Here is a 26,317-nt window from a genome sequence, read left to right as displayed (position 1 = left end):
CACAGCTATATAACAATAGATATAACAGTACACAGTAAGAACTGGATGTATATCACAGGGTAACTGTACTATAAAACCCTGACTAAGTGCACTCTTTCTTAACTATCACTGTCTAAAAAGGCAGGTAAAATACTTAAGTGTCTTGTAAAGGCACAGCGCTGACAACCAGACGGCTTTACATAGGAGGATTTGCCCAAGCAGTCCCAGGAACAGTGAGCTGAGGGATAATGGCACCGCAGACACTGACAGGGAGTGAGGAAAAGACAGATATGCAGCTCCAGGGCGGGAATACTTGCTAAAAATGGCGCCCTGGGGCTGGGGGAGGGGCTTCAGGTCTAAGCCTTATCCCCTCTGCTGGCAAAACCACCGGGTACTGTGGGCGACATAAGAATTGATTTAGAGAGAAAACCTGACCTGCGCCCATGCCCTGGTGATCTAGTGGGATCGCCTGTACTGCCACAGTGTCCACCGCCAGTGCGCGCGGCCCGCCTCCCACTGACAGCGACGGTTCGCGATAAAGACCGGGTCCCGTAAGCGGGACCCACTTACCACCTCCCGAAGCGCGGCCACGCGATCCTGGAGAGCCCCAGCCGTGTGTGTCTAACGTGAAGAAAACCGGAGCCTCCGCTGTAGGTACCCAGCAACCAGGGCTCGGGAGTGTACAGCGCCGCTGGGGAGAGCTGGAGCTGCAGCAGTGAATGTCACTAGACATTTACCACCGCTGCTGCCCTTGAAGTCTTCACTTTTTACTTCATAAAAAGCTTTTCTTAGGGCTGCTTGGAGCAGCCCCTCTGTTAAGTGCCTGCTTAACTGCAGCACCAACTTACAAAACTGAGCTGTGCTGGGAGGCGGGGTGATATAGGAGGTGGCGCTGTGCATTCTGGGAACAGTCAAAGCTTTGAGTCTGTTGGTGCCTCGGATCAAGATCCTACTCTACACCCCATTGTCCAATCCTTGTGGAGCCCAGTGTACCCCGCAGCAGAAACAAGTTTTTTCCTTTACTTTCAATAGGTTGCTTATCAGCACTTTATCCTAAGCTGCAGCATAGAGGGGAGTCTATTTAGATCCCTCACCTGTGTTGCTGTAGCTTCTCTTTGTCCTGCGGCCCACTAACCCCTCCAGAAGATACTTGAGATTCCAGCATCTTTTACTGTGATCAGCAACTGCTGTGGACCTATTACAGCACCCAAAGTTAATGACATTTTCATTTAACCCACTCTGACAACTATAACTAATCACTGAAAGATTTGTACACAGAGAGATATACTTGAAACGTGCAGAAAAAAAAATAAATAAAAAATATTATATATATATATATATATATATATATATATATATATATATATATATATATATATATATATATATATATTGTATAATAAGATGGACAACATACACAGCAAGGCAAATGAAGTACCAGATGGTGAAAGGATCACACTTAATAGAAGACTTTACATCACAACTATTCACATGCAGACAATTTTAGGTCATCACTTAATATGATTAAAATGGTCTACCCGGGTACCCTACGTCAGCCAAACTGTTTTACCTCTTGTAAAGCCTGCACCCTCCTTTTAGTTAGGAGGGATTGGGCCAGTCAGGAATGACAAAACAAAAAATAAATAAAAAGTAAAATAAAAAATTCTTCACGGAGCAGGAGCTCCCTTCTGTGCTTTTTTCATCCTAGCACAATTTTTCAAACTGAGGGAGGAGGGATGTGAAGGGGGAAGAGCCAGCTGTGCAGACAATGCTAATTTAAGATTGTGCCACACCTCCGGTTGCAAGCTTCACACCCCTAATGTATAAGAATGCTCCAGTGTCCCCTAGTGGATGAAAGAGAAAGAACCATTAAACCCCTATACACACACACACATACACACACACACACACACATGTCCAGATATGAGCCATGGAGGTAGAGCACATTGCTTGGTGGTAAGCAGACTTTACAGCGCAGCTTTCTTAGAATTAAAAGTACTACCACACCCACTGCCATACAGACAGCCAATTCTCCTCCCAAATATACAGCATAAGGCAGGGATCAACAAATCCCAGCTCGCCGTGGCCTCGACATTTTGCTGCCTGGCTGCCAGATAATGCAGGGAGGGAGGGAGGAAGCAGAGTCTTCAACCCCAGCAGAGATTCATGGGCGTGTCTATTACAGTGGCCATTTCATTCATAGGGGTGCATGTGTCTAACGTCTGTCCCAGCCTGTGCAGACTCTTCTGACCGTCCATCCCAGACTTCACTGTCTCCAACTTCCTGGCTGCAAAGAGCTCACTGACAAGAGGGCCTATGCGTGACGAGGGATTGCATCTTCAGAGGGACAGTGATGTGGCCACAGGGCTGGGGGTATTGTTTGCCCGTGGGGTGGCTTGCCTAGGGGTGTCCACTTAGGTGTGTTGGCATGGGTGGTGGGGCTAGTTCATGGCCATGGGGGGGGGGGGTGTTTCTTCCAATGGGGTAGCTGGCTACAGAGGTTTGGTTTGCCTGGGTGGTGGTGGCTGTATTTTTATTTTATTGTTGTTGGGGGGGGGGGGGGGGGGGGGGGGATGGGGATGGGGATGGGATGGTGGTCTGGCTCCTACACTTTCATCCTGGCTCCTTTTAGAAGTTTTGTCAAGCCCTGACATAAGCGATCCAATTCAGATGTGGTTGTTCTTGCGACTGTTGTTGCCATCTTTTGCCATATAATTGCATTTGTGAATGGCAAGGTGGGCAGAAGTTGACCTGAGCATAGGGAAGGCACTGCTATGGCATCATTTCCGCCTTACCATGTACAACTGCTGATACATCAGCACCATTGTTGCAAATCGGAACAGGTCACAGAGTCTGGGTGTCTCTGAAGACGTGCAGGCTGAGCTGCTCTCCTGGGACGCAGTCCAGTAGCAAGTAAGAACGCAACTGCTGATTTATGCATGCCCAGAAAACGCTGTCTGAACGGCCATGACAAGCCTGCCTTGACCAGACCACTCCCTGTTACCACCCCCAAACAATGTCTACCTGTCACTCACTTTGCAACGAATACCTTGTTGCGACCGCCATCGCTATTCAATCGCTGCGAGCGCACACTGCAGCTGAGACGCATGCACAATAAAAAGGAATTGAGCGATTTGCGTACAATAGCCACTTTGCAACCGCATCTGAATTAGGCAAGCCAATCCCGAGCCATTTTTTCTATCCCGGGTATCGGGTTTGAAAAATGGCCAATCCCAGGATTCCTGGGATTGGCTTTTAACTATGTGACAGCCCCCCCCCCCCCCCCCCCCCCCCCCCCCCCCGCGCACACACACACAACTAACCGTAAACCGCGGGCGTGACACTCTACATTCTCTCCTTCAGCAGCAGCTGACGGCACAGCGTGACCTCACACTGCGCCGGGGGAGCCAAAAGGAGGAAGCCGGGCAGCATCTGAGCATCCTGTGGATGCTCAACGTTGATCCCTCAATCCCCAGGATTGGACCTTCCAATCCTGGGATTGAATCCCGGTCCTTTTTTTCCCTAAATCCCGGGATCGGCCTCCCTAGGCTCAATGTCCTAATGAGATCTTATATGCAGAGAGTCAAAGGGCTGAGAATGCATTTCTGTTACGGTAACTTCACTGCACGGCGCACGGATCCACCAGAACAGAGTGCATTTAAGACACACAAGTTCGCAAACATGTCAGTTACTCTGACTCTACCCTGTTACAGAAGCACCAGACATTGCAGCCTGCTGGAAAGGAGGATAGATTTAGTATAACTCCGCAACACGCAGCCTTTGGGTAAAGTAGAAAGTCCTTATAATACCAAAATCACAACAGGGCCAAGACTGTGCCTTTCCGGAATACCAATCTGGAAATTCACGTATGTAGAAAGCATACCTTATAAACCACAAGTCATAAACATATTATAGATCTACATAAATGGTGAGACCTTTCTGAATGAACCGGATATACCAGAGAGAGATGTGTCAAAACTCCTGTGTGCAGCGAGAAATCCACGCTAAGAGACCATCTACTGGAGAACTACTTCCAACTCACTTGACCCATCTGGATATGGAAGACTTGTAAGGCTCAGTACAACCATCCAAGTCACAGATCTGGGACTTTGGTTCCTTATACAATGCTGTAGAATATTCAACAATGAAATCCGCCTTAAAATCACAGTGCTGCAGGGGAGGCTGCTGCGGCTCTTAATACATCAGGACGTGTTTACTTATATGACGCTGCAGGGGAGCTGCTAACTATATATTATTGTGGGTCTTTACTATATACTACAGAGCTGTCCTTGGATAATGGAGTCACGCGAGCTCAATAATCATCAGCAAGACCCTAAAAAAAATAGACATTAACAGTCTAGGTTATTATCAGAGGTACAGTATACGCCTACTTTTTTCTACTTCCAATCTATTACTATAAAGTGGATTCAATTGTGTTCTGTAAAAATCCAGTATATCAGAATGTAAACGATAACTTAAATAGTACATACCTCATATACATATTTTGTAAACAACATATCGGCCAATCTACGATCAGCTACTCAGAGATGCAGGGGGAAGCCCAGCACAGGGCTAATCTGCCCCACATGTCAGGCACTACACCCCCCCCCCCCCCCTTCCTGCAAGGGTGCAAAACATCGCACAGCTGCAATGCTTTTGCTCACGCCGAGTAGCTCCCTACCCACCGCGTCAATCAGGCAGAGACAATTGCAGCCCTGAGATGCTTTTAGCATATCACTGGGCCTTCCAGGGTGCGCATGCGCAGTCCCCAAAGGACTTCAGACTGCGATCGCTGCTTTGAATTAGGCCCAAAGTACCAACCAAAAAAAAAAAAAAGAGCACTACCGTTTACAATATCGCTTAGTGCGTATGCACCATAAGAGGGAAAAGAACACAAGGGGAGAGGGCCCTGCTCGTGAAATATTACATTCATTAATAATTGAACAGTAAATATATAAAATTTTCCTCTTTTATTACTATTTTCTTATATTGTGGCAATAAAACTAGCAACCTTTTATGGGCAACTTTTAATGTTTCTTTTTTGAATGTGTACTCGTGTTATTTCAGTAAATGTTTTGACTGAAACTTGGTTCAAGTTGGTTTGTTTTTTACTATAAAAAAAAAAACCACAAGTGCCTCACATTCTCTGTATTTGGCAAGCAAACCTTTCTAGAGAGGCTAGACACTTCTAACAGAGGCTGCTGTATACAGGTTGAGTATCCCATATCCAAATATTCCGAAATACGGAAAAATCCGATATCCAAAATACTTCTGGTCCCAAGCATTTTGGATAAGGGATACTCAACCTGTACTTGTATATAGAAGAAACATGAGTGTAAGCGCCAAGCTTCTTTTCTTTGTTTTTTACATTATAAATCCTAAGTCATCAATACATGGAAATCCATTTATAGACCAATCTACATCAATAGGGAGCAATTATGTTACCCTCTCAGTATAAATGTCCCATCCACATTTAATATAGAAATGTCGTAGTGCTGTGAATACTTTATAAGAAGGAATTAGGAAGAGATAAAAAGGGGATATGTTAGGGGTCACATAACCGCATCTCGTTAGGGTCACACAATAAATTGGATCGATGCACCTCAATATGTCCTAAACAGACCACACGTGGAAGCATCTCCAAGTAACCAGAAGACTCCAGCCCATGTGCATATGTCACCCACACCAAAATCATCCTGTCAGGACCCTCACCGCGGTAAGAGGAGAGGAGGGCATGGAGGAGGGGCACCTCTCACTGCCTTACTACCTACTGAGTTTTGAGACATTATTACCCACATACCAAGTAGTATACCCACCTCCAGATACCGAACTCAGACCCCCACAAGGCAGTGGGTGATCCCACCAATTATATATTACCACATACATTGTACGCTGTGTGGCAGTACATCATAGAAACACAGAATTTGAAGGCAGATAAGAACCACATGGACCATCTATTCTGCCCTTTACAGTTGTATAGCCTGCAGCAGTATATTGTCAATTGTGCACTTTGAGTAAAATACATCCTACACAAGGGTTACAGCAGTGCCCAGACCATATGGCGGCCACCATATCGTATCCATGGTACACATCAGAGTGATGTAAACGACAGAAAAATCCCTTGTTACTCTGCATGGGATATCGTCTGGTCGACCGTGCAGCACATCCAACCGGAAATACATATGCGGAGAGTATATATGTATTGTATATAAATATTAAGGGGCCATTTATCAATGAGTTTCAGCTATTTAAAACGCTTTACTTATGATAAATAGTGCACCAGCCAATCAGCTCCTGTCATGTGTTTGAAGATGACAGGAACTATTGGCAGGTGTACTATTAATCATACGCATTGAGTTTTAAATGGCTAAAACGCATTACTATCTAGGCCCCTAACATCTGTGCCATAAAAGTTCAAGAATGCATCCTGGTAATTAAAGCTGGGTACACACTAGACATGTCATCCGACCCCCACGAATCAAAGTGACATATCGGGTACATTGTCTAGTTGTGTTCCCATGATAGAGCAGCAGGGCCGACGGGGCATGTTGCTAGCGATGTCACTGCCATTGGCAAGTCCTGTTGGCGGCGCTGTTGGGCTGGGAAGACATTGCTATGTGTGTAACCAGATTAACACCTGCAATTTATGAACATACTGTAGGTCCATTATGTCTATATAACAAACAAGCAGTAATACACATAAAATGATTGAATTTTTGAGCTTTTAAAGAAATGTCGAAAGAATTACCATAAAAGAGGATGTAAAATCCTCAGGGGTGTGAAGCACAATAGTCCCTCCAGTTTCTTTGTAAGATATAGAGCAGGGGATAGCAAAATCACCAGGTAAGGGAGTGGATGGAACTTTTCCGACGCTGCCAGACTTATCACGGCCTGGATCAAACCTGTCAATTGTTAAGGTTATCCCTTCCTCATCTAAGAGAAGAGGGAGGGGGGAATAAATAAATTAGGAAGCAGATACATTTGTGACAGACGTTAAAATGAGAAGCCCTTTGTATAGTACTGTAAACATGACAACAGTATAAGACTTCCTAAAAATACTGTAACTACAAAAAAAGTGAATGTTATTGGCAGTGTTCACCCTAGTGATCTACAGACAGGGAGAAACTTCTGTGCACGCTCTCCTGAAAAGGGTCTGTAGCCGCTCAGGGAGAGGTCTCATGGCACTTACGCACGGGCTAGGCTGCCCCAAAGCTCTCCCCTCACTAGCAGCGAGCGCTGCACTGCAATTTTGTCCACCCACCGGACACTACAGCCCACGAGTGGGGACAGAAGAGGGACAGGCTGTTTCAGCGGGGTGCCGCCACACCGGGCAGGGCACAGTGCCCCGCTGATATAGTCTAGTGGGAACACGAGGGATCAAGTTGCCGGAAGTCAGGATCCCGGCGGTCAGGATACTGACAGCAGAATACAGTCACCTGGTGAAATGTCACGGCCCGGATGCACCACTTGGGTGGTGGTCCACGCTACCACCTGAGGGGGAATAGATTAGTGTGGCAACCTAAGGTCCGAGGAGTGGCGAGGGGGACACACCGCCTTTACCGCCGGTCGGTCTGCTGACTGCCAGGATGCAGACAGCAGAGATATCATACTGATTCCCCAATAAACAATTAAAATATGCCATCGTAGGTTGTTTGTAATAGTACCGTTTTTTGGATAATGGAGGAGCCCCATTAAAAGTCACATTAGAAGAATTATAATGAAATGGAAAATTAGCAATATCTGAAACTCAATAAATACTTGTTATCCAATTGCAAGTTCTTGTTTTCATAAAAAGGGAATAGCTAATAGGAGTACATAACCAATACTTTCCCATTAATCAGATTGACAACTTCTGAAACTCTAGGCCCAATTCAGATATATATGCAAATCTGATGCAATGCCTACATCTCTGATGGTGGATGGAATGCGCATGCACAAGACCCGTCCTGTGCAAGTGTGATTGCACGCAGTGCCCCTAAGCCAAAGCCAGATTGACGGACTGTGATTATTTGGAGGCGGGCACGTAGTGCGTTAATGAAATGGGGGTGTATCGCCCCCTGTTTTATGAGCGTGTTGAGGCCGGATCTTCTGACACAGACTGCTTGGCCCTGGCTGTCATCCCGAGTAAGCTTCGGCTTACTCAGATGACTGCTGCAGCCAACATCGCAACTGATGATCGTTACGGTGATCCGGCGCTGCATCTTCGGACACAGCACTCGGATCGCAGATGCTGGCAGGAGATGTATTTTCCTGCCGACACTTCCTCCAGCATTAGTATTGTTTACACATTGCTACCGCATCCAAATATGCAGCAGCGCTGTGTACTGTGTCCATCTCTGATTCAAGGCCTTTTTTTTTTTTTTTTTTTAATCTACTTCTAACATTTTCTGGTTGCTATAACTTGAAGGATGTTGTCAGGCTTGGAACCAGTTATCATGTAGACCAGACTGTACATACAACAGGAGTGCTACATCGCAGTTACCATGGGGTAGATGTAAGAAGGGTAGTTATGGGGGAGAAGCGTAATCAGCACCGATTATATGCACCGTTATGAAGGAGGAGATGTAAATTATCTACAATATGCAGGGTAATGTATGAACGGTCAGTGTCATAGACCATTCCGACAACTGCAGCTATGGCATGTGAGATGTTAATACATCTCGTCGTTACCTCTTCCTGCAGGAAGCATTATACCTGCCCGATATGTGAAGGTATAATACATCTACCCCTATGTTACTTATCCTAGGGATTTCTCATTATGCAGAGATGCTAGCTAAAACTGCATGCACTACAACAACCAGAAATAAATAACTTAAACAGGTTCCCTAACTGACAACTACAGCACAAGCCAGACCAAAAGCCAGCTTAGCAATTACAGGCCTGCACTGTTATACAGCCATATGTGAAACAGCAGTATTTACAATTAGCTAAAGTACCTTTTTAAAAAACATCAGCATTTCATAAAGGTCTGTGGGGGACATTTACTAAGCAGTGATAAGAGCAGAGAAGTGATGCAGTGGAGAAGTTGCCCCATCAACCAATCAGCATCTCTGTATAATTTTATAGTATGCAAATTATAGATGTTACTTCAGTGCTGATTGGTTGCCATGGGCAACTTCTCCACTGGCTCACTACTCCGCTCTTATCACTGCTTAGTTATGCTGCTTTCAGATCGCAAATGCCGGATCCTACCCGGTAAAAGAAACGTGTACTTACCGGGTGGGATCCGGCATTTGCTCTTCTTTGCTGGCTTTCCGACCCGGCAATATACCGGGTCGGTTGCCATAGCAGCGGGGGGCGCAGCAGCAGGGGTGGAGGCGGCGCTGGAAGATAAGCTCATCTCCTGCGCCGCCTCTCCCTATGCTGTGAATGGGAACCGTGTCGCATCGACGCGGCTCCCATTCACACTGCACCTGACCCGGTATTCAACCCGGTAATAACCCTTCTTTTTAACCGGGTTGAATTGCCGGGTCAGGCGACCCGCTAATTCGGCAAAGGTGCTTTCACATCGCACACTGACCCGTTTCGACACGGCAATATGCAGTGTCGATACCGGGTTATTTGTGCGATGTGAAAGGGGTAGAAGTGTACACCTGTGAGAGATAGCAGCCAATGACTGAAGGTAGGAGTATGTAGTAATACAAAGTAACACAGACCATCATCCACTGAAAACGATCCAAGCAAGAAGCAAGAGAACAATCTTCTTTCATTCTTGGCATGACGATAAGAGAGCCGCAAAGCTTTCTCAGACAGCAGCACACGAGGATTTCTGAGCAGAGAATTAATAAAGATAAAAGATGGGTAATTAATCATTAGTGCCAAACAGATGAGTTGTCCCTATAGAATAGGTCATTTGGATTTCAGGATTTTGCATTACATATGTAACTATATGAAGATTTCAGGGACAAACACCACAAAATTCCAGTAGTTGAGTCCTGACAGTCAGAAGGCCAACAGATCTCGCTGGAAAGTAGTTGGTTTTAGTAATAGGAACGGGTAGGGGGGGTTAGGCTATGGGAGTGGAGTTTATGATCAGGCTGCAGGGGAGGAAGGGGGGGGGGGGGGGGGGGGGGATTAGGGATAGGGTTAAAATACTTATTGAGATGTGTCAGGATTCCACTGTCGGGATCCCTACTGCTCGCATCTTGTACCCAACCCATTGAGAGATAGGTCCCTACAGTTGGTGAATATGTTATTGAAGGGGAGTTTTTATGGAGGGGGTTTGGGACCGTACTAAGGGCCTAATTCAGAGTTGATCGCAGCAGGAATTTTGTTAGCAGTTGGGCAAAACCGTGTGCACTGCAAGGGGGGCAGATATAACATTTGCAGAGAGAGTTAGATTTGGGTGGGGTGTGTTCAAACTGAAATCTAAATTGCAGTGTAAAAATAAAGCAGCCAGTATTTACCCTGCACAGAAACAATATAACACACCCAAATCTAATTCTGAATTAGGCCCTAACACTTTTAAAGAGCTAGGCACCTCCAATACACATACTTTGAGCAAAGTTCTCCTTTATGGAGCCAGGACAGATCTGTACACAAAGTAAACCTGCTATTGGGGGTCATTCCAAGTTGTTCACTCGTTGCAGATTTTCGCTATGCTGCGATTAGTCGCTTACTGCGCATGCGCTTATTTATTTTACACAAAAGTTAGGTATTTTACTCACGGCATAACAAAGCTTTTTCATCGCTGTGCTGATCGGAGTGTGATTGACAGGAAGTGGGTGTTTCTGGGCGGAAACTGGCCGTTTTACGGGAGTGTACGGAAAAACACAGGCGTTCGAGTTGCAAAACGCAGGAGTGGCTGGGCAAACGCTGGGTGTGTTTGTGACGTCAAACCAGGAACGAAAAGGACTGAGCTGGTCGCAATGGCTGAGTAAGTCCCGAGCTACTCAGAAACTGCGGGGTAATGGTTACGAGAAAATTAGCAAAGCTTTCGTTAGCAATTCTGCTATGCTAAGATACACTCCCAGTAGGCGGCGGCTTAGCGTGTGCAATGCTACTAAAAGCAGCTAGCGAGCGAACAACTCGGAATGACCCCCCTTATCAATTCAATATTTAGTTTAACAAAATATTAAACAATTCAAAAGCAAAACTACTACAGGTTGAGTATCCCATATCCAAATATTCCGAAATACGGAATATTCCGAAATACGGACTTTTTTGAGTGAGAGTGAAATAATGAAACCTTTGTTTTTTGATGGCTCACTGTACACACACTTTGTTTAATACACAAAGTTATAAAAAATATTGGCTAAAATGACCTTCAGGCTGTGTGTATAAGGTGTATATGTAACATAAATGTATTCTGTGCTTAGATTTAGGTCCCATCACCATGATATTTCATTATGGTATGCAATTATTCCAAAATACGGAAAAATCCGATATCCAAAATACCTCTGGTCCCAAGCATTTTGGATAAGAGATACTCAACCTGTACAATGATCCAATAAATATTTTTGCAAACTGACCATCCATATATGTATTACTTAATTGCAGAATATTAAGCGGTCAGATCATTAATTGGCAATATGATATCATAACTACCTGTAATAGCTGAAATGTAATCCTATGGCATCTCCCACTGGTGTTGAATCCCAGAGTACAGTTCTAGTTGGAGGGAAGTTAATAGGTAGCATTCTATTTGCCATATTCCTAAAGAAAACAAAATATTTAATATGATTTTAGAACATTTTAAATATTAATTTACAGTTGTAGAAGCAGATGAGACGTGAAATAAGTTCATATTACTGAATTAGTTCTATATGATTTTAGACACCTCCAACAGATGTTAGGGGTGTTTCCAGCAGGTAATGAAGCCTTCCGCCATCTGTCTAGGGCACAAATACAGGAAACAAGTCCAGATGACAGAAATATCCAGTATGTCAGCTAAGAAGATGCCGCATCTAGCAGATACCCCCGGTAACAGTATTGTAGTGTCAAGCATATGTAGACACGGGTAATGCTCAGAAGAGACCACTTAGCAGCCCTACGACAACCTCATCAAGAAGAACAATATGAATCAAGAACTTGGTGTCATATACAGGTGTGAGACACAGAAGGCTTCCCACATCCGTATGACAATTCCACACCTCTCACTCGCCGCTTACACCTCGGTCCCTTTCCCAAATCATGACGCGGGTTCAGTATAAATAACCGCCGGACAGAACGCTGGCCGTCACATTACAGATGCCGGCATCCCGGCGTATGTTCCCCCTCTCCCCTACTCTCTAACCCTCCCTTCCCACAGCCTAACCATAACCTCCCACGATGGTGCCTAACATAACCCTTCTCCACATCCTAACCCCAATCCCACCAACCTACACCCCACTGCCTAAATCCAACACCCTGTGTGGCACCTAAACTGATCAGTAAGAAATATATTATATTAATTACTACTACTAGGATTCAAATAGGGCAGTGCGTGCGCCCGAAACGGGGGGGGGGAATTGGGCGGCCATGTAAAATAGGGGGCGTGGCCATGCAAACATCATTTTTGTGGGCGGTGCGGCCCACAGATGTTGCTATAGGGGGCTTCTGTGGCCGGCGACGGCACTGTTGGGGGCGTGGCCAGCACCGACGAAGGTGCTGGGCTTTCCCCAGCTTTCTACCATAGCGTGAATGGAAGCAGTGCGCATGCGCACGGCATCTTTACAGCTGGGAGGGCAGGAAGTGGGCGGCTGTTCTAGCAGGGCGCCACAGAAGGGGCAGGGCGGATTTTGCCTTTAAAAGAAAAAGAAAAGAAAAAAAATCGGGCAAAACAGCCTAGCGTGAACACTAATTATTATTATTATTATTATTATTAATATTATTTTACAGTGATGTAGTTATCATCCCGGCGGTCAGCATACCGACACCGGGATCTTGACTGCCAGAATGCCGGCAGGGAGCCAAGGGTTATTCCCAATCGTGGGTGTCCACGACACTCAGAGTGGGAATAGAACCTGTGGAGAGTGCAGCAAGCCGCCGAGCCCGCAAGGGGCTTCGCTGCTCTCTCCCCCTGCCGGCATTCTGACAGCAGGGATCCCAGGTTGCACCTGTACATAGCAACAATATTCCTTTTCAATTCAAGCGCCCGCAGTTTCCTGTAAGCATATGCTTCGCTATGACGATCAACAAGTCGCAGGGGCAAACTCTCAGGGCTGCAGGCCTAGATCTCAGTATCAGCTGCTTCTCCCATGGGCAGCTTTACGTGGCTTGCTCACGAGTTAGTAGCCCCAAGCTACTTTTTGTGTTAATCCCTGAATGAAACTGCAAATATTGTTTACAAAGAAATTTTGTAATCAATGTGTACAATATTATTTATTTATTTATTTATTAACAGTTTATCATATAGCACAGTAATGGGCCCTACACACTAGGCGATCCTCCGCCGAGCTGCCCAACGGCGGATACGGCCGACGAGCGACCCGGCGGCAGGGGGGGGGGGCAGTGACGGGGGGAGTGAAGTTTCTTGAAGTGCAGGCAAATATGGACGAGATCGTCCATATTGACCTGCATGCACAGCCGACAGGGGACCAGCGATGAACGAGCGCGGGGCCGCGCATAGTTCATCGCTGGAGCCTCCACACTGAAAGATATGAACGAACTCTCGTTCATATCTTTCAAACAAATCGGCATGTGTGTAGGGCCTATAAGTTCCATTGCGCTTTACAATTGGAAATAACAATGATATAACAAAACTGGGTAATAAACAGTCAGAGGAAGGAAGGCCCTGTTCGCAAGCTTACAATCTATAGAGAAATAGCACCTATCCTTGTGTATTAATGCCCATCTATTGCCGTTGTCCACCAGATTGCAAAGGGTTTTGATGGACTGTATGATATGGTCACAGCAATGATATAAAATATATATCACAATATTAGATAGCACTAATGTGTTTGTAAAAAAACAGTTCTGCTGAGCAATTACAGACATTAACGCGAGCACTGTATAAATGACGACAGTAGGGGGAAAAAACAGAGTATGGACGGGAGACAGTTATGGGACCAGCGGTCTCCACAATACCGAACCCTGGATCCTGCACGCTCACAATCCCGCCAGTCGGTATGCCAACCAACAGGGACTATCACCCATAGAGTGGTAATAGAACCTGTGGTGACTGCAGCAAGCCACCGAGCCCGCTGCGTGGCGAGCACAGCAAGCCCACAAGGGGCTTTTTGCGCTCGTCCCCCCTTGCTGGCATTCCACAGCCGGGATGGGGACAGTCCGGTCACACATACCCAGCCCAGTATGGACAATCTTGTCAAGAGTTAAGGCCCGTACACACTGGGTGATATATCGGCCGTTCTCTTGATGTATATTGGCGCGTCGCTGTGTGTACGGCGGTTGGCCGACCGCCCGTACACATGCTGCGGCAGCCGGCGGTGATTGACAGCTGAACTGGGCGGGCGTTTGTGTACACGCCCGCCCAGTTCATGACGTCAGTCCCCGACGGATCGGGCAGTGTGTATGCACAGCACACTGCCCGATCCGTCCATAGATATATCTGCCGATCAATTGATCTGCAAATATATCTTTCCAGTGTGTACTCACCTTTAGTGTTCTCACTAGAGAACTCTTGAAGCAGTGTAATACTTTCCGAGAATGAAAAATGTTGATTTAATTTTGAAAGACTCTTGTAAAAATTGCCCGCCAGCTGGCTACACTCACATATACAGTAACGGTGACCAACAATGCACATTTAGACACTGTGCTTTAGGCTCACACCATCTACCATCTCCGCAATGTCCAAACCACACCTTGCCGCTTAAAGCAGAGAGAGGATAGCTCCCCCAGATCAAGCCTTTGACAGAGTATAACCAGCTTTGAGACTGTTGACCTATACAAAGCTCAGCCCCCATTCCTAAACTAGCAATGGGGCGCTACTGGCTGAGCCGAGGGCTCACTATGAGGGTGGGCCAACTGATTGCGGTTTACCATGGACAGTCAAACAAGAGCACTAGGAAAGTGCCAGCGGCATGTAGAAAAATCCAACCAGGGCGCCCGTAAAATTGACCGTGGGGAAAACGAGTTAGCCGACACGTGAAGATGTAAACCAAATGCAAACGTAACACAAGACCTAATATCAAGCCTGTCCAAACGGGGGTGGTATAACACAATGACTGACATGCATTAAGTCGACAGGCACAAAAATGGTCAACAAGGTTTTAAGCCACATGTTGTATATTCCATATTATGTGACCACCATCAGTACAAACGTACCTTTGCCCGCCACACTTCGGGCAAGGGTAGCTCGCTCCACTACCCTCGCCACAGGTTATTATACCCAATAAATATCCACGGGATAGTATATCAAGCAAACGTTGGTTAAACATGTGAAAACCCCATAAAATGTGTCAACCATTTGAACTAGTCGACCCAACGTATTACTGCTTTTATATTAAAATGACGGGCTACAATCGGGAGCCGTACACGGGTGCAACCCAGCAAGAGAACACTTTCAGACAGCGGCCCGACCAGTCATTGCCGGGTTGGTGACGCGTCGCTTGGAGATGAGATGATATCGGGTGCGACCTGGGTCCTTCCAGGGACCAACCCTGCAGACTATACAGTGTCGATCTATCATCCGACTCCAACCATCCAAACTTAATCGCCAAAATAGGACACAAATGGGCATAAACAAACGATTTTACTAGCAGGCCCTTGCCAGTGTTGCCCTAAGCCACAAAATAAAATGTTTTACCTCATATTAATCTGATTTTCACTGGCAGCAGGTTGGCCTTCCTTGTGGTACTGCAGGCTCTTCATACTCATTTTTGCATTCGCGGCCTTAAAAAATAAGATAACGTACAGTCACATGCAAATACAAGGGGCTGCTTTTGCATTGTTTCTACTTCACAATCTCCAATGTCTGATAGTTATAATACATTAAACTTATTGTAATGAAGGCACTGTAAGCAGAGAATACATACACTAAGTGGTCAATTCTATTCAGCAACAGTTGAATAGCGCCGGGAGTTAGCTCCCGGCACTATTCAATACAGCGCCAAGTGACACCAATTGTCGGGAATACTTCTCTCACCCCCGGGGGGGGGGGGGGGGGTGAGAGAGGAAATCTGACAAAAGTGCGGCCGGCGCAAGGCTGATTCTGTCGGGAATCAGCATTGTGGCGGGGAGTTAAGTTGGAGAATGCCCGTTCTCCCGACAATTCAACCTGTTAAGTTGTCGAGAACTGGCCTTCGCCGACTTAACATGAGCTGAGTTGAATAGCGACGGGAGCTAATTCCCGGCGCTATTCAACTGTCGCTGAATAGAATTGACCCCTAAGAGGGAAATAACTGGTACAACACATTGTTTATCGAGGTGCGAGCAAAGCAATGTTATCTGTACTATAGTATCTGGCTAAATGGGCAAGTTTAACTGGATTTCTCTTAAAACATTTATTGAAAGGTGAACAGCACACCGGTGGCTAACATGGAAACAGTAGCAAACAGAAATGCCACCACTGAGCCTCTGGGCAGGGCTGTATCTAATGGTACGAGCACCCCTGGCAAATTAAAGGACTGGTGCCCCCCCCACCCATATTTGAAATGGGGAATGCCAAATAAAAGGGCATGGCCACACAACAGTACACCCAATTCAAATTGCACCCCTTGTATCCCCTACTCACAATACACCACTCAGTATTGCTGAGGCCGGAATCCCTACTGCAGACATCTCGGCCATGAGTATGCTGGGGACTCCTAGGGTTAGGCCGCGGTGGCGTGGGGGTTATTGGGGGGGGGGTGCATGTTTAGACACCACTGGGGAGGCTAGAGTAGGCTGCCGGGCGAGGGGGGGGGGAGGTTTTAAGGGTTAGGTTGCAGAGAGATTAGGGTTATACGCCACCAGGGAAAGCTAGGGTTAGACTGTGGGGAGTTTAGGCTATGGAGAGAGGGGTTCGGTTTATACACTACCAGGGAGGGTTAGGGCCGCCATCAGATGTCCTTCTCTGTATATAATCATATAGAGCTGGCACTCACAATGCACTTTGCAGTACTATGCCCGGGTGCCATCTATAAATCATATACAGTTCATGTGGCAGATGCGGCACTCACAACAGGCATCTCCTATGAAATTTACGTAAATAAATGAAATGTAGACAGCCAGAAGATGCATGTGATCAGGGCCGGATTAACTATGGGGCTGATGGAGCTGCAGCTCCAGGCCCACACTAAAAAATAGTCCCACCACATCTGCAGCCCATCTGTATTGCTGTAAATAGGGGGGAAAAAAATCCTACTACAGCATCCTAGGGTCACCCCCTCTGGCATTACCCCCTCCCTCTTTATGGCAGTGGCACCGGAGAAACAAATGCCGCCGCCACCGACATAGATGTCTATGATGATGCACTACTACACAGCCCCTCACCTGAACAGCCCCCCACCCAGAATACTACACAGCCCCTCACCTAAACAGCCCCCCACCCAGAATACTACACAGCCCCTCACCTAAACAGCCCCCCACCCAGAATACTACACAGCCCCTCACCTAAACAGCCCCCCACCCAGAATACTACACAGCCCCTCACCTAAACAGCCCCCCACCCAGAATACTACACAGCCCCTCACCTAAACAGCCCCCCACCCAGAATACTACACAGCCCCTCACCTAAACTGCCCCCCACCCAGAATACTACACAGCCCCTCACCTAAACTGCCCCCCACCCAGAATACTACACAGCCCCTCACCTAAACTGCCCCCCACCCAGAATACTACACAGCCCCTCACCTAAACTGCCCCCCACCCAGAATACTACACAGCCCCTCACCTAAACTGCCCCCCACCCAGAATACTACACAGCCCCTCACCTAAACTGCCCCCCACCCAGAATACTACACAGCCCCTCACCTAAACTGCCCCCCACCCAGAATACTACACAGCCCCTCACCTAAACTGCCCCCCACCCAGAATACTACACAGCCCCTCACCTAAACTGCCCCCCACCCAGAATACTACACAGCCCCTCACCTAAACTGCCCCCCACCCAGAATACTACACAGCCCCTCACCTAAACTGCCCCCCACCCAGAATACTACACAGCCCCTCACCTAAACTGCCCCCCACCCAGAATACTACACAGCCCCTCACCTAAACTGCCCCCCACCCAGAATACTACACAGCCCCTCACCTAAACTGCCCCCCACCCAGAATACTACACAGCCCCTCACCTAAACTGCCCCCCACCCAGAATACTACACAGCCCCTCACCTAAACTGCCCCCCACCCAGAATACTACACAGCCCCTCACCTAAACTGCCCCCCACCCAGAATACTACACAGCCCCTCACCTAAACTGCCCCCCACCCAGAATACTACACAGCCCCTCACCTAAACTGCCCCCCACCCAGAATACTACACAGCCCCTCACCTAAACTGCCCCCCACCCAGAATACTACACAGCCCCTCACCTAAACTGCCCCCCACCCAGAATACTACACAGCCCCTCACCTAAACTGCCCCCCACCCAGAATACTACACAGCCCCTCACCTAAACTGCCCCCCACCCAGAATACTACACAGCCCCTCACCTAAACTGCCCCCCACCCAGAATACTACACAGCCCCTCACCTAAACTGCCCCCCACCCAGAATACTACACAGCCCCTCACCTAAACTGCCCCCCACCCAGAATACTACACAGCCCCTCACCTAAACTGCCCCCCACCCAGAATACTACACAGCCCCTCACCTAAACTGCCCCCCACCCAGAATACTACACAGCCCCTCACCTAAACTGCCCCCCACCCAGAATACTACACAGCCCCTCACCTAAACTGCCCCCCACCCAGAATACTACACAGCCCCTCACCTAAACTGCCCCCCACCCAGAATACTACACAGCCCCTCACCTAAACTGCCCCCCACCCAGAATACTACACAGCCCCTCACCTAAACTGCCCCCCACCCAGAATACTACACAGCCCCTCACCTAAACTGCCCCCCACCCAGAATACTACACAGCCCCTCACCTAAACTGCCCCCCACCCAGAATACTACACAGCCCCTCACCTAAACTGCCCCCCACCCAGAATACTACACAGCCCCTCACCTAAACTGCCCCCCACCCAGAATACTACACAGCCCCTCACCTAAACTGCCCCCCACCCAGAATACTACACAGCCCCTCACCTAAACTGCCCCCCACCCAGAATACTACACAGCCCCTCACCTAAACTGCCCCCCACCCAGAATACTACACAGCCCCTCACCTAAACTGCCCCCCACCCAGAATACTACACAGCCCCTCACCTAAACTGCCCCCCACCCAGAATACTACACAGCCCCTCACCTAAACTGCCCCCCACCCAGAATACTACACAGCCCCTCACCTAAACTGCCCCCCACCCAGAATACTACACAGCCCCTCACCTAAACTGCCCCCCACCCAGAATACTACACAGCCCCTCACCTAAACTGCCCCCCACCCAGAATACTACACAGCCCCTCACCTAAACTGCCCCCCACCCAGAATACTACACAGCCCCTCACCTAAACTGCCCCCCACCCAGAATACTACACAGCCCCTCACCTAAACTGCCCCCCACCCAGAATACTACACAGCCCCTCACCTAAACTGCCCCCCACCCAGAATACTACACAGCCCCTCACCTAAACTGCCCCCCACCCAGAATACTACACAGCCCCTCACCTAAACTGCCCCCCACCCAGAATACTACACAGCCCCTCACCTAAACTGCCCCCCACCCAGAATACTACACAGCCCCTCACCTAAACTGCCCCCCACCCAGAATACTACACAGCCCCTCACCTAAACTGCCCCCCACCCAGAATACTACACAGCCCCTCACCTAAACTGCCCCCCACCCAGAATACTACACAGCCCCTCACCTAAACTGCCCCCCACCCAGAATACTACACAGCCCCTCACCTAAACTGCCCCCCACCCAGAATACTACACAGCCCCTCACCTAAACTGCCCCCCACCCAGAATACTACACAGCCCCTCACCTAAACTGCCCCCCACCCAGAATACTACACAGCCCCTCACCTAAACTGCCCCCCACCCAGAATACTACACAGCCCCTCACCTAAACTGCCCCCCACCCAGAATACTACACAGCCCCTCACCTAAACTGCCCCCCACCCAGAATACTACACAGCCCCTCACCTAAACTGCCCCCCACCCAGAATACTACACAGCCCCTCACCTAAACTGCCCCCCACCCAGAATACTACACAGCCCCTCACCTAAACTGCCCCCCACCCAGAATACTACACAGCCCCTCACCTAAACTGCCCCCCACCCAGAATACTACACAGCCCCTCACCTAAACTGCCCCCCACCCAGAATACTACACAGCCCCTCACCTAAACTGCCCCCCACCCAGAATACTACACAGCCCCTCACCTAAACTGCCCCCCACCCAGAATACTACACAGCCCCTCACCTAAACTGCCCCCCACCCAGAATACTACACAGCCCCTCACCTAAACTGCCCCCCACCCAGAATACTACACAGCCCCTCACCTAAACTGCCCCCCACCCAGAATACTACACAGCCCCTCACCTAAACTGCCCCCCACCCAGAATACTACACAGCCCCTCACCTAAACTGCCCCCCACCCAGAATACTACACAGCCCCTCACCTAAACTGCCCCCCACCCAGAATACTACACAGCCCCTCACCTAAACTGCCCCCCACCCAGAATACTACACAGCCCCTCACCTAAACTGCCCCCCACCCAGAATACTACACAGCCCCTCACCTAAACTGCCCCCCACCCAGAATACTACACAGCCCCTCACCTAAACTGCCCCCCACCCAGAATACTACACAGCCCCTCACCTAAACTGCCCCCCACCCAGAATACTACACAGCCCCTCACCTAAACTGCCCCCCACCCAGAATACTACACAGCCCCTCACCTAAACTGCCCCCCACCCAGAATACTACACAGCCCCTCACCTAAACTGCCCCCCACCCAGAATACTACACAGCCCCTCACCTAAACTGCCCCCCACCCAGAATACTACACAGCCCCTCACCTAAACTGCCCCCCACCCAGAATACTACACAGCCCCTCACCTAAACTGCCCCCCACCCAGAATACTACACAGCCCCTCACCTAAACTGCCCCCCACCCAGAATACTACACAGCCCCTCACCTAAACTGCCCCCCACCCAGAATACTACACAGCCCCTCACCTAAACTGCCCCCCACCCAGAATACTACACAGCCCCTCACCTAAACTGCCCCCCACCCAGAATACTACACAGCCCCTCACCTAAACTGCCCCCCACCCAGAATACTACACAGCCCCTCACCTAAACTGCCCCCCACCCAGAATACTACACAGCCCCTCACCTAAACTGCCCCCCACCCAGAATACTACACAGCCCCTCACCTAAACTGCCCCCCACCCAGAATACTACACAGCCCCTCACCTAAACTGCCCCCCACCCAGAATACTACACAGCCCCTCACCTAAACTGCCCCCCACCCAGAATACTACACAGCCCCTCACCTAAACTGCCCCCCACCCAGAATACTACACAGCCCCTCACCTAAACTGCCCCCCACCCAGAATACTACACAGCCCCTCACCTAAACTGCCCCCCACCCAGAATACTACACAGCCCCTCACCTAAACTGCCCCCCACCCAGAATACTACACAGCCCCTCACCTAAACTGCCCCCCACCCAGAATACTACACAGCCCCTCACCTAAACTGCCCCCCACCCAGAATACTACACAGCCCCTCACCTAAACTGCCCCCCACCCAGAATACTACACAGCCCCTCACCTAAACTGCCCCCCACCCAGAATACTACACAGCCCCTCACCTAAACTGCCCCCCACCCAGAATACTACACAGCCCCTCACCTAAACTGCCCCCCACCCAGAATACTACACAGCCCCTCACCTAAACAGCCCCCCACCCAGAATACTACACAGCCCCTCACCTAAACTGCCCCCCACCCAGAATACTACACAGCCCCTCACCTAAACAGCCCCCCACCCAGAATACTACACAGCCCCTCACCTAAACAGCCCCCCACCCAGAATACTACACAGCCCCTCACCTAAACAGCCCCCCACCCAGAATACTACACAGCCCCTCACCTAAACTGCCCCCCACCCAGAATACTACACAGCCCCTCACCTAAACTGCCCCCCACCCAGAATACTACACAGCCCCTCACCTAAACTGCCCCCCACCCAGAATACTACACAGCCCCTCACCTAAACTGCCCCCCACCCAGAATACTACACAGCCCCTCACCTAAACTGCCCCCCACCCAGAATACTACACAGCCCCTCACCTAAACTGCCCCCCACCCAGAATACTACACAGCCCCTCACCTAAACTGCCCCCCACCCAGAATACTACACAGCCCCTCACCTAAACTGCCCCCCACCCAGAATACTACACAGCCCTTCACCTAAACTGCCCCCCACCCAGAATACTACACAGCCCCTCACCTAAACTGCCCCCCACCCAGAATACTACACAGCCCCTCACCTAAACTGCCCCCCACCCAGAATACTACACAGCCCCTCACCTAAACTGCCCCCCACCTAAACTGCCCCCCACCCAGAATACTACACAGCCCCTCACCTGAACTGCCCCCCCCAGTATACTACACGGCCCCTCACCTGAACTGCCCCCCCGTATACTACATGGCCCCTCACCTGACTTGACCCCCACCAGAATACTACACAGCACCTCACCTGAACTGTCCACTCCCCCAGACTAGTACACAGCCCCTAAACCTTAACCCCATGCCCTCTTCCCCCAGGCCACATACAGTACTGCAGCTCACCTGAACTGTGTATGGATAATTACACCCCTCAAAGTAGCAGTGAGAACCAATCTGTTCCCCAGCAGCAGGGCTGAGGCACTGGACTGTAGCAGGGATTTGGTTGTGGCACGAGTGCAGCTGCTGGAGGCCTTAGGACCCACAAGATGCGTGATCACCAGATGCAGCGCTCCTATTGACCGGACTCCCCACTGACCGCTCCTGCCCACGGACAGACAGGAAGAGGCGCCAGGTCTCGTGCATATGCAGTACGGGGAGGACCAGTGTTTTGTGCGCTGGTGTCCGGCGGCTTCACATCTGCACTACAGTAGAGAAACTCTTCATAAACTACAGCATCCGGCAGCCCTTGCTGCCAGAGCTCACAGCAACAAGGGCTTATGGTAGCTGTAGTTTATGCAGTTTCTTTATTGTAGTGCTGTGCGGAGCCGCCAGGGCAACTAACACTGGCTGCCACTACTGCCTGCTGTAGTTGTTGTCGGGCTTCACTGTGGGTGAGGAACTGCATGGGGGGTGGGGAAGACTGGTTCTGCCTCTACAATGTGAGACTACCCCCTGGCCACGGGTGGCACTGCCGGGCGGCACCCCTGGCGAGTGCCATCCTGGCCAATGGGGTTCCGGTATGAATGGTCGACCATGTTATGGTCGACAGTCATTAGGTTGACCACTGTTGGTCGACATTGACATGGTCGACACATGAAAATGGTCGACATGAGTTTTTTAACTTTTTTTGGTGTCGTTTTTTGCGTAAAGTGACTGGGAACCCCAATTAGTGCACCGCGTCCGCTCGCCATGCTTCGGGCATGGTGCCTTCGCTTCGCTCGGCACACTTTACCGTTCCAATCGTAGTCCATGTGGATCGTAAAGTATGGAAAAGTTCCCCAAAAGAAAAAGAAAAAAAAGTTAAAAAAACTCATGTCGACCTTTTCATGTGTCGACCATGTGTCCATGTCGACCATGTCAACCTAATGACTGTCGACCATAACATGGTCGACCATGCGAACGGATACCGGCCAATGGGTAGATACGCCCCTGCCTCTGGGACCAGGCTGGCACCACTTCCACTGGTGGTGATTAGCGACCAAGGTGGACCAGTACTGAACTCAGGCAACTTTATGTATACAAACACAAATAAGGCAGCACAATTCGAAGGAGGGGCAAGTGGAGTACGGAGAATATGCAACAGAACTTGGGGGTCAATGTATGTTTCTTATCATGTGTTAAGTAGCACCCTACATTGCAACTTATTGCAGACTTGCATTTGTCACATAATGGTCAGTATAGTGTGGGTGCCTAGAGTCAACATTAAATAGGGTCAGTATAGTGTGGGTGCCTAGAGTCAACATTAAATAGGATTTATACAGAAATCAGAGTCACAACATTAGGACCGCAATACACATAATGGTGAATTGTATATGCAAACATCTCATGTACAGTTTTAATACCACAAATGTAGAACATACTATAACAGCACAGGCAGAGCCAGGAGAGTTACACATCTGCAGTGCTGATCACTGGCATACTCATCTTCACCAGTATATATAGTACATATCTGTACCAGTGATATGGTATAAATAGTACATATGTACTAGTACAGTGGTTCCCAAACTTTTTTGAATCACGGAGCCATAGGAGTATCAGAATATTTTTAACAGCACCCCTAGACCAAATGTTTCTTATTGAGAAATAAATTAAATAGTGTTTATTTGTCATCCTCACGTTCAATTGTGTAGTGAGGGACAAGATTTGCTTCTGTTTGTCCACGTGATTTATGACTGACCAGCAGCACTTGGTTTTGCCTATTACTGGGACCATAAATAATTTGAATTGGTCCTGGACCACCAATCCACGGCGCTTGCAAGCCCCTTGCGGGCACACTGACTCGCCACAGTTTATAATCTCTCTCTATGGGGGTGGTATTTAGTTTGCCGGCTGCTGGGATCCCGGCGCACAGTATATCGGCGCCGGAATCCCGACCGCCGGCATACTGACAACTTTTCTCCCTCTTGGGGGTCCATGATCCCCCTGGAGGGAGAATAGATAGTGTGGCACGCATAGCGCGCCACCATGCCCGCAGTGTCGCAAGCACACAAGGGGCTCATTTGTACTCACCCAGCTGTCTGTATGCTGGCGGTTGGCATTCCGGCGCCGGTGTGCGGGCCGCCAGGAGCCCAGCCACCGGCATACCATACTACAGCCCTCTATGGGTATCATGGACACCCATAGAGGGAGAAAAGCCTGGTGCGCAGGTATTCCAGCACCAGCATTGTACAGCATCCTATGCGGTAGTATATTCCCTGCTTCCCGTATATAGTACATCTGTACACCAGTGATCTCTGGTATAAGTAGTACATCTCACACGTGTGTGTGTATATAAAACTAAATAACTAGTACATATCTGTAAAACTGGTCACCAGTATAGAGATATACAGTGCACAACTGCACCAGTGACCTCCGGTATATACGGCATACGCCTGCACCGGTGGTCTCCGGTATATACGGCATACGCCTGCACCGCTGGTCTCCGGTATATACGGCATACGCCTGCACCGCTGGTCTCCGGTATATACGGCATACGCCTGCACCGCTGGTCTCCGGTATATACGGCATACGCCTGCACCAGTGATCTCCGGTATGAGGATATAACACAGGACTCACCTGGAGCTCAGCATGGATGCAGTCGCCTGTCTGCTTGTTATCCCGATCCTGCAGGACACTACGGTAACGCGCCTGGGCGGTAAGGGTGGCGGCAGCTCCCCAGGGAGGGGTCTACGTGATACACAGTGACAGTTACCGGTCCCTTCTCACACACCACATCCACCAGCTGCTGGCACTGCTAATATGGCGCCAGTACTTCCCCAGGGCCCGGGGACGCTATTCCCGCCCCTAAACCAATCAGTGGAGACTCACGGACAGTCTCACCCAATAATAATTACGACACGGCAAATCGTCAGCCAATCACAGCACTTCAATTCAAAGCAGCTAACGGCAGCAGAGAGGGAGACGAGCGTGGAAAGGTCAGCGCATGCGTTCTAGTGACAGGAGTCTGGTTACCTGGCAACAGTGCAGACGCTGGACTCTGTCCAGTCATATGATTTATTCTGGAACGCGCTGTATGACTTTGGAGCGAGACCACATGATCATTGTATTGGCTCTATGATTAGTATGCAGTGGTTCTCAAACACGGGGGCAGATGTATTAAGCCTGGAGCAGTGATAAAGCAGTGATAAGTACAAGGGGATAACGCACCAACCAATGAGCTTCTAATGTAAATTTACATTTAGGAGCTGATTGGCTGGTGCGATATCACCTTGCACTTATCCCTGGTTTATCACTGATTGGCTTGTGCGTTAGCACCTTGCACTTATCACTGCTTTATTACTTCTGCAGGCTTAATACCAGTGGTGGGATTCAGCCGGTTCGCACCGGTTCTGCAGAACCGATACCTAATATTAGGTATGGTTCTGAGAACTGTTTGCTAATGAGCGCCGCCAGGGCTATATTTGCGCCAGAACGCCATTCCGAACGGCGTTTCAGAACCAGTGGCGGAGCCCTCTGTCATAGCCTGAGC

At 49.1% G+C, this 26,317-nt stretch overlaps 1 protein-coding gene across 1 annotated transcript in view; it reads right to left on the bottom strand.

The window, feature by feature from the left end:
- The window catches only part of STIL (STIL centriolar assembly protein), a 121,238-nt gene extending 95,553 nt beyond the window's left edge, over window positions 1-25,685 (bottom strand). The window contains exons 1-5 of the mRNA XM_063939594.1: window positions 25,405-25,685; window positions 15,665-15,750; window positions 11,527-11,634; window positions 9,636-9,748; window positions 6,728-6,912 (exon numbers count right to left, since the gene is read on the bottom strand). Of these exons, the coding sequence (XP_063795664.1) occupies window positions 6,728-6,912; window positions 9,636-9,748; window positions 11,527-11,634; window positions 15,665-15,735 (477 nt within the window). The 5' untranslated portion in view covers window positions 15,736-15,750; window positions 25,405-25,685. The remainder of the gene's footprint in view (window positions 1-6,727; window positions 6,913-9,635; window positions 9,749-11,526; window positions 11,635-15,664; window positions 15,751-25,404) is intronic.
- Window positions 25,686-26,317: the final 632 nt, after the last annotated feature.

Source organism: Pseudophryne corroboree, chromosome 9, assembly GCF_028390025.1.
Source record: "Pseudophryne corroboree isolate aPseCor3 chromosome 9, aPseCor3.hap2, whole genome shotgun sequence".
NCBI classification, from domain to species: Eukaryota; Metazoa; Chordata; class Amphibia; order Anura; family Myobatrachidae; genus Pseudophryne; species Pseudophryne corroboree.
The sequence above is the reverse complement of the archived record's forward strand: the minus strand, read 5'-3'. Positions and strand labels throughout refer to the sequence as shown.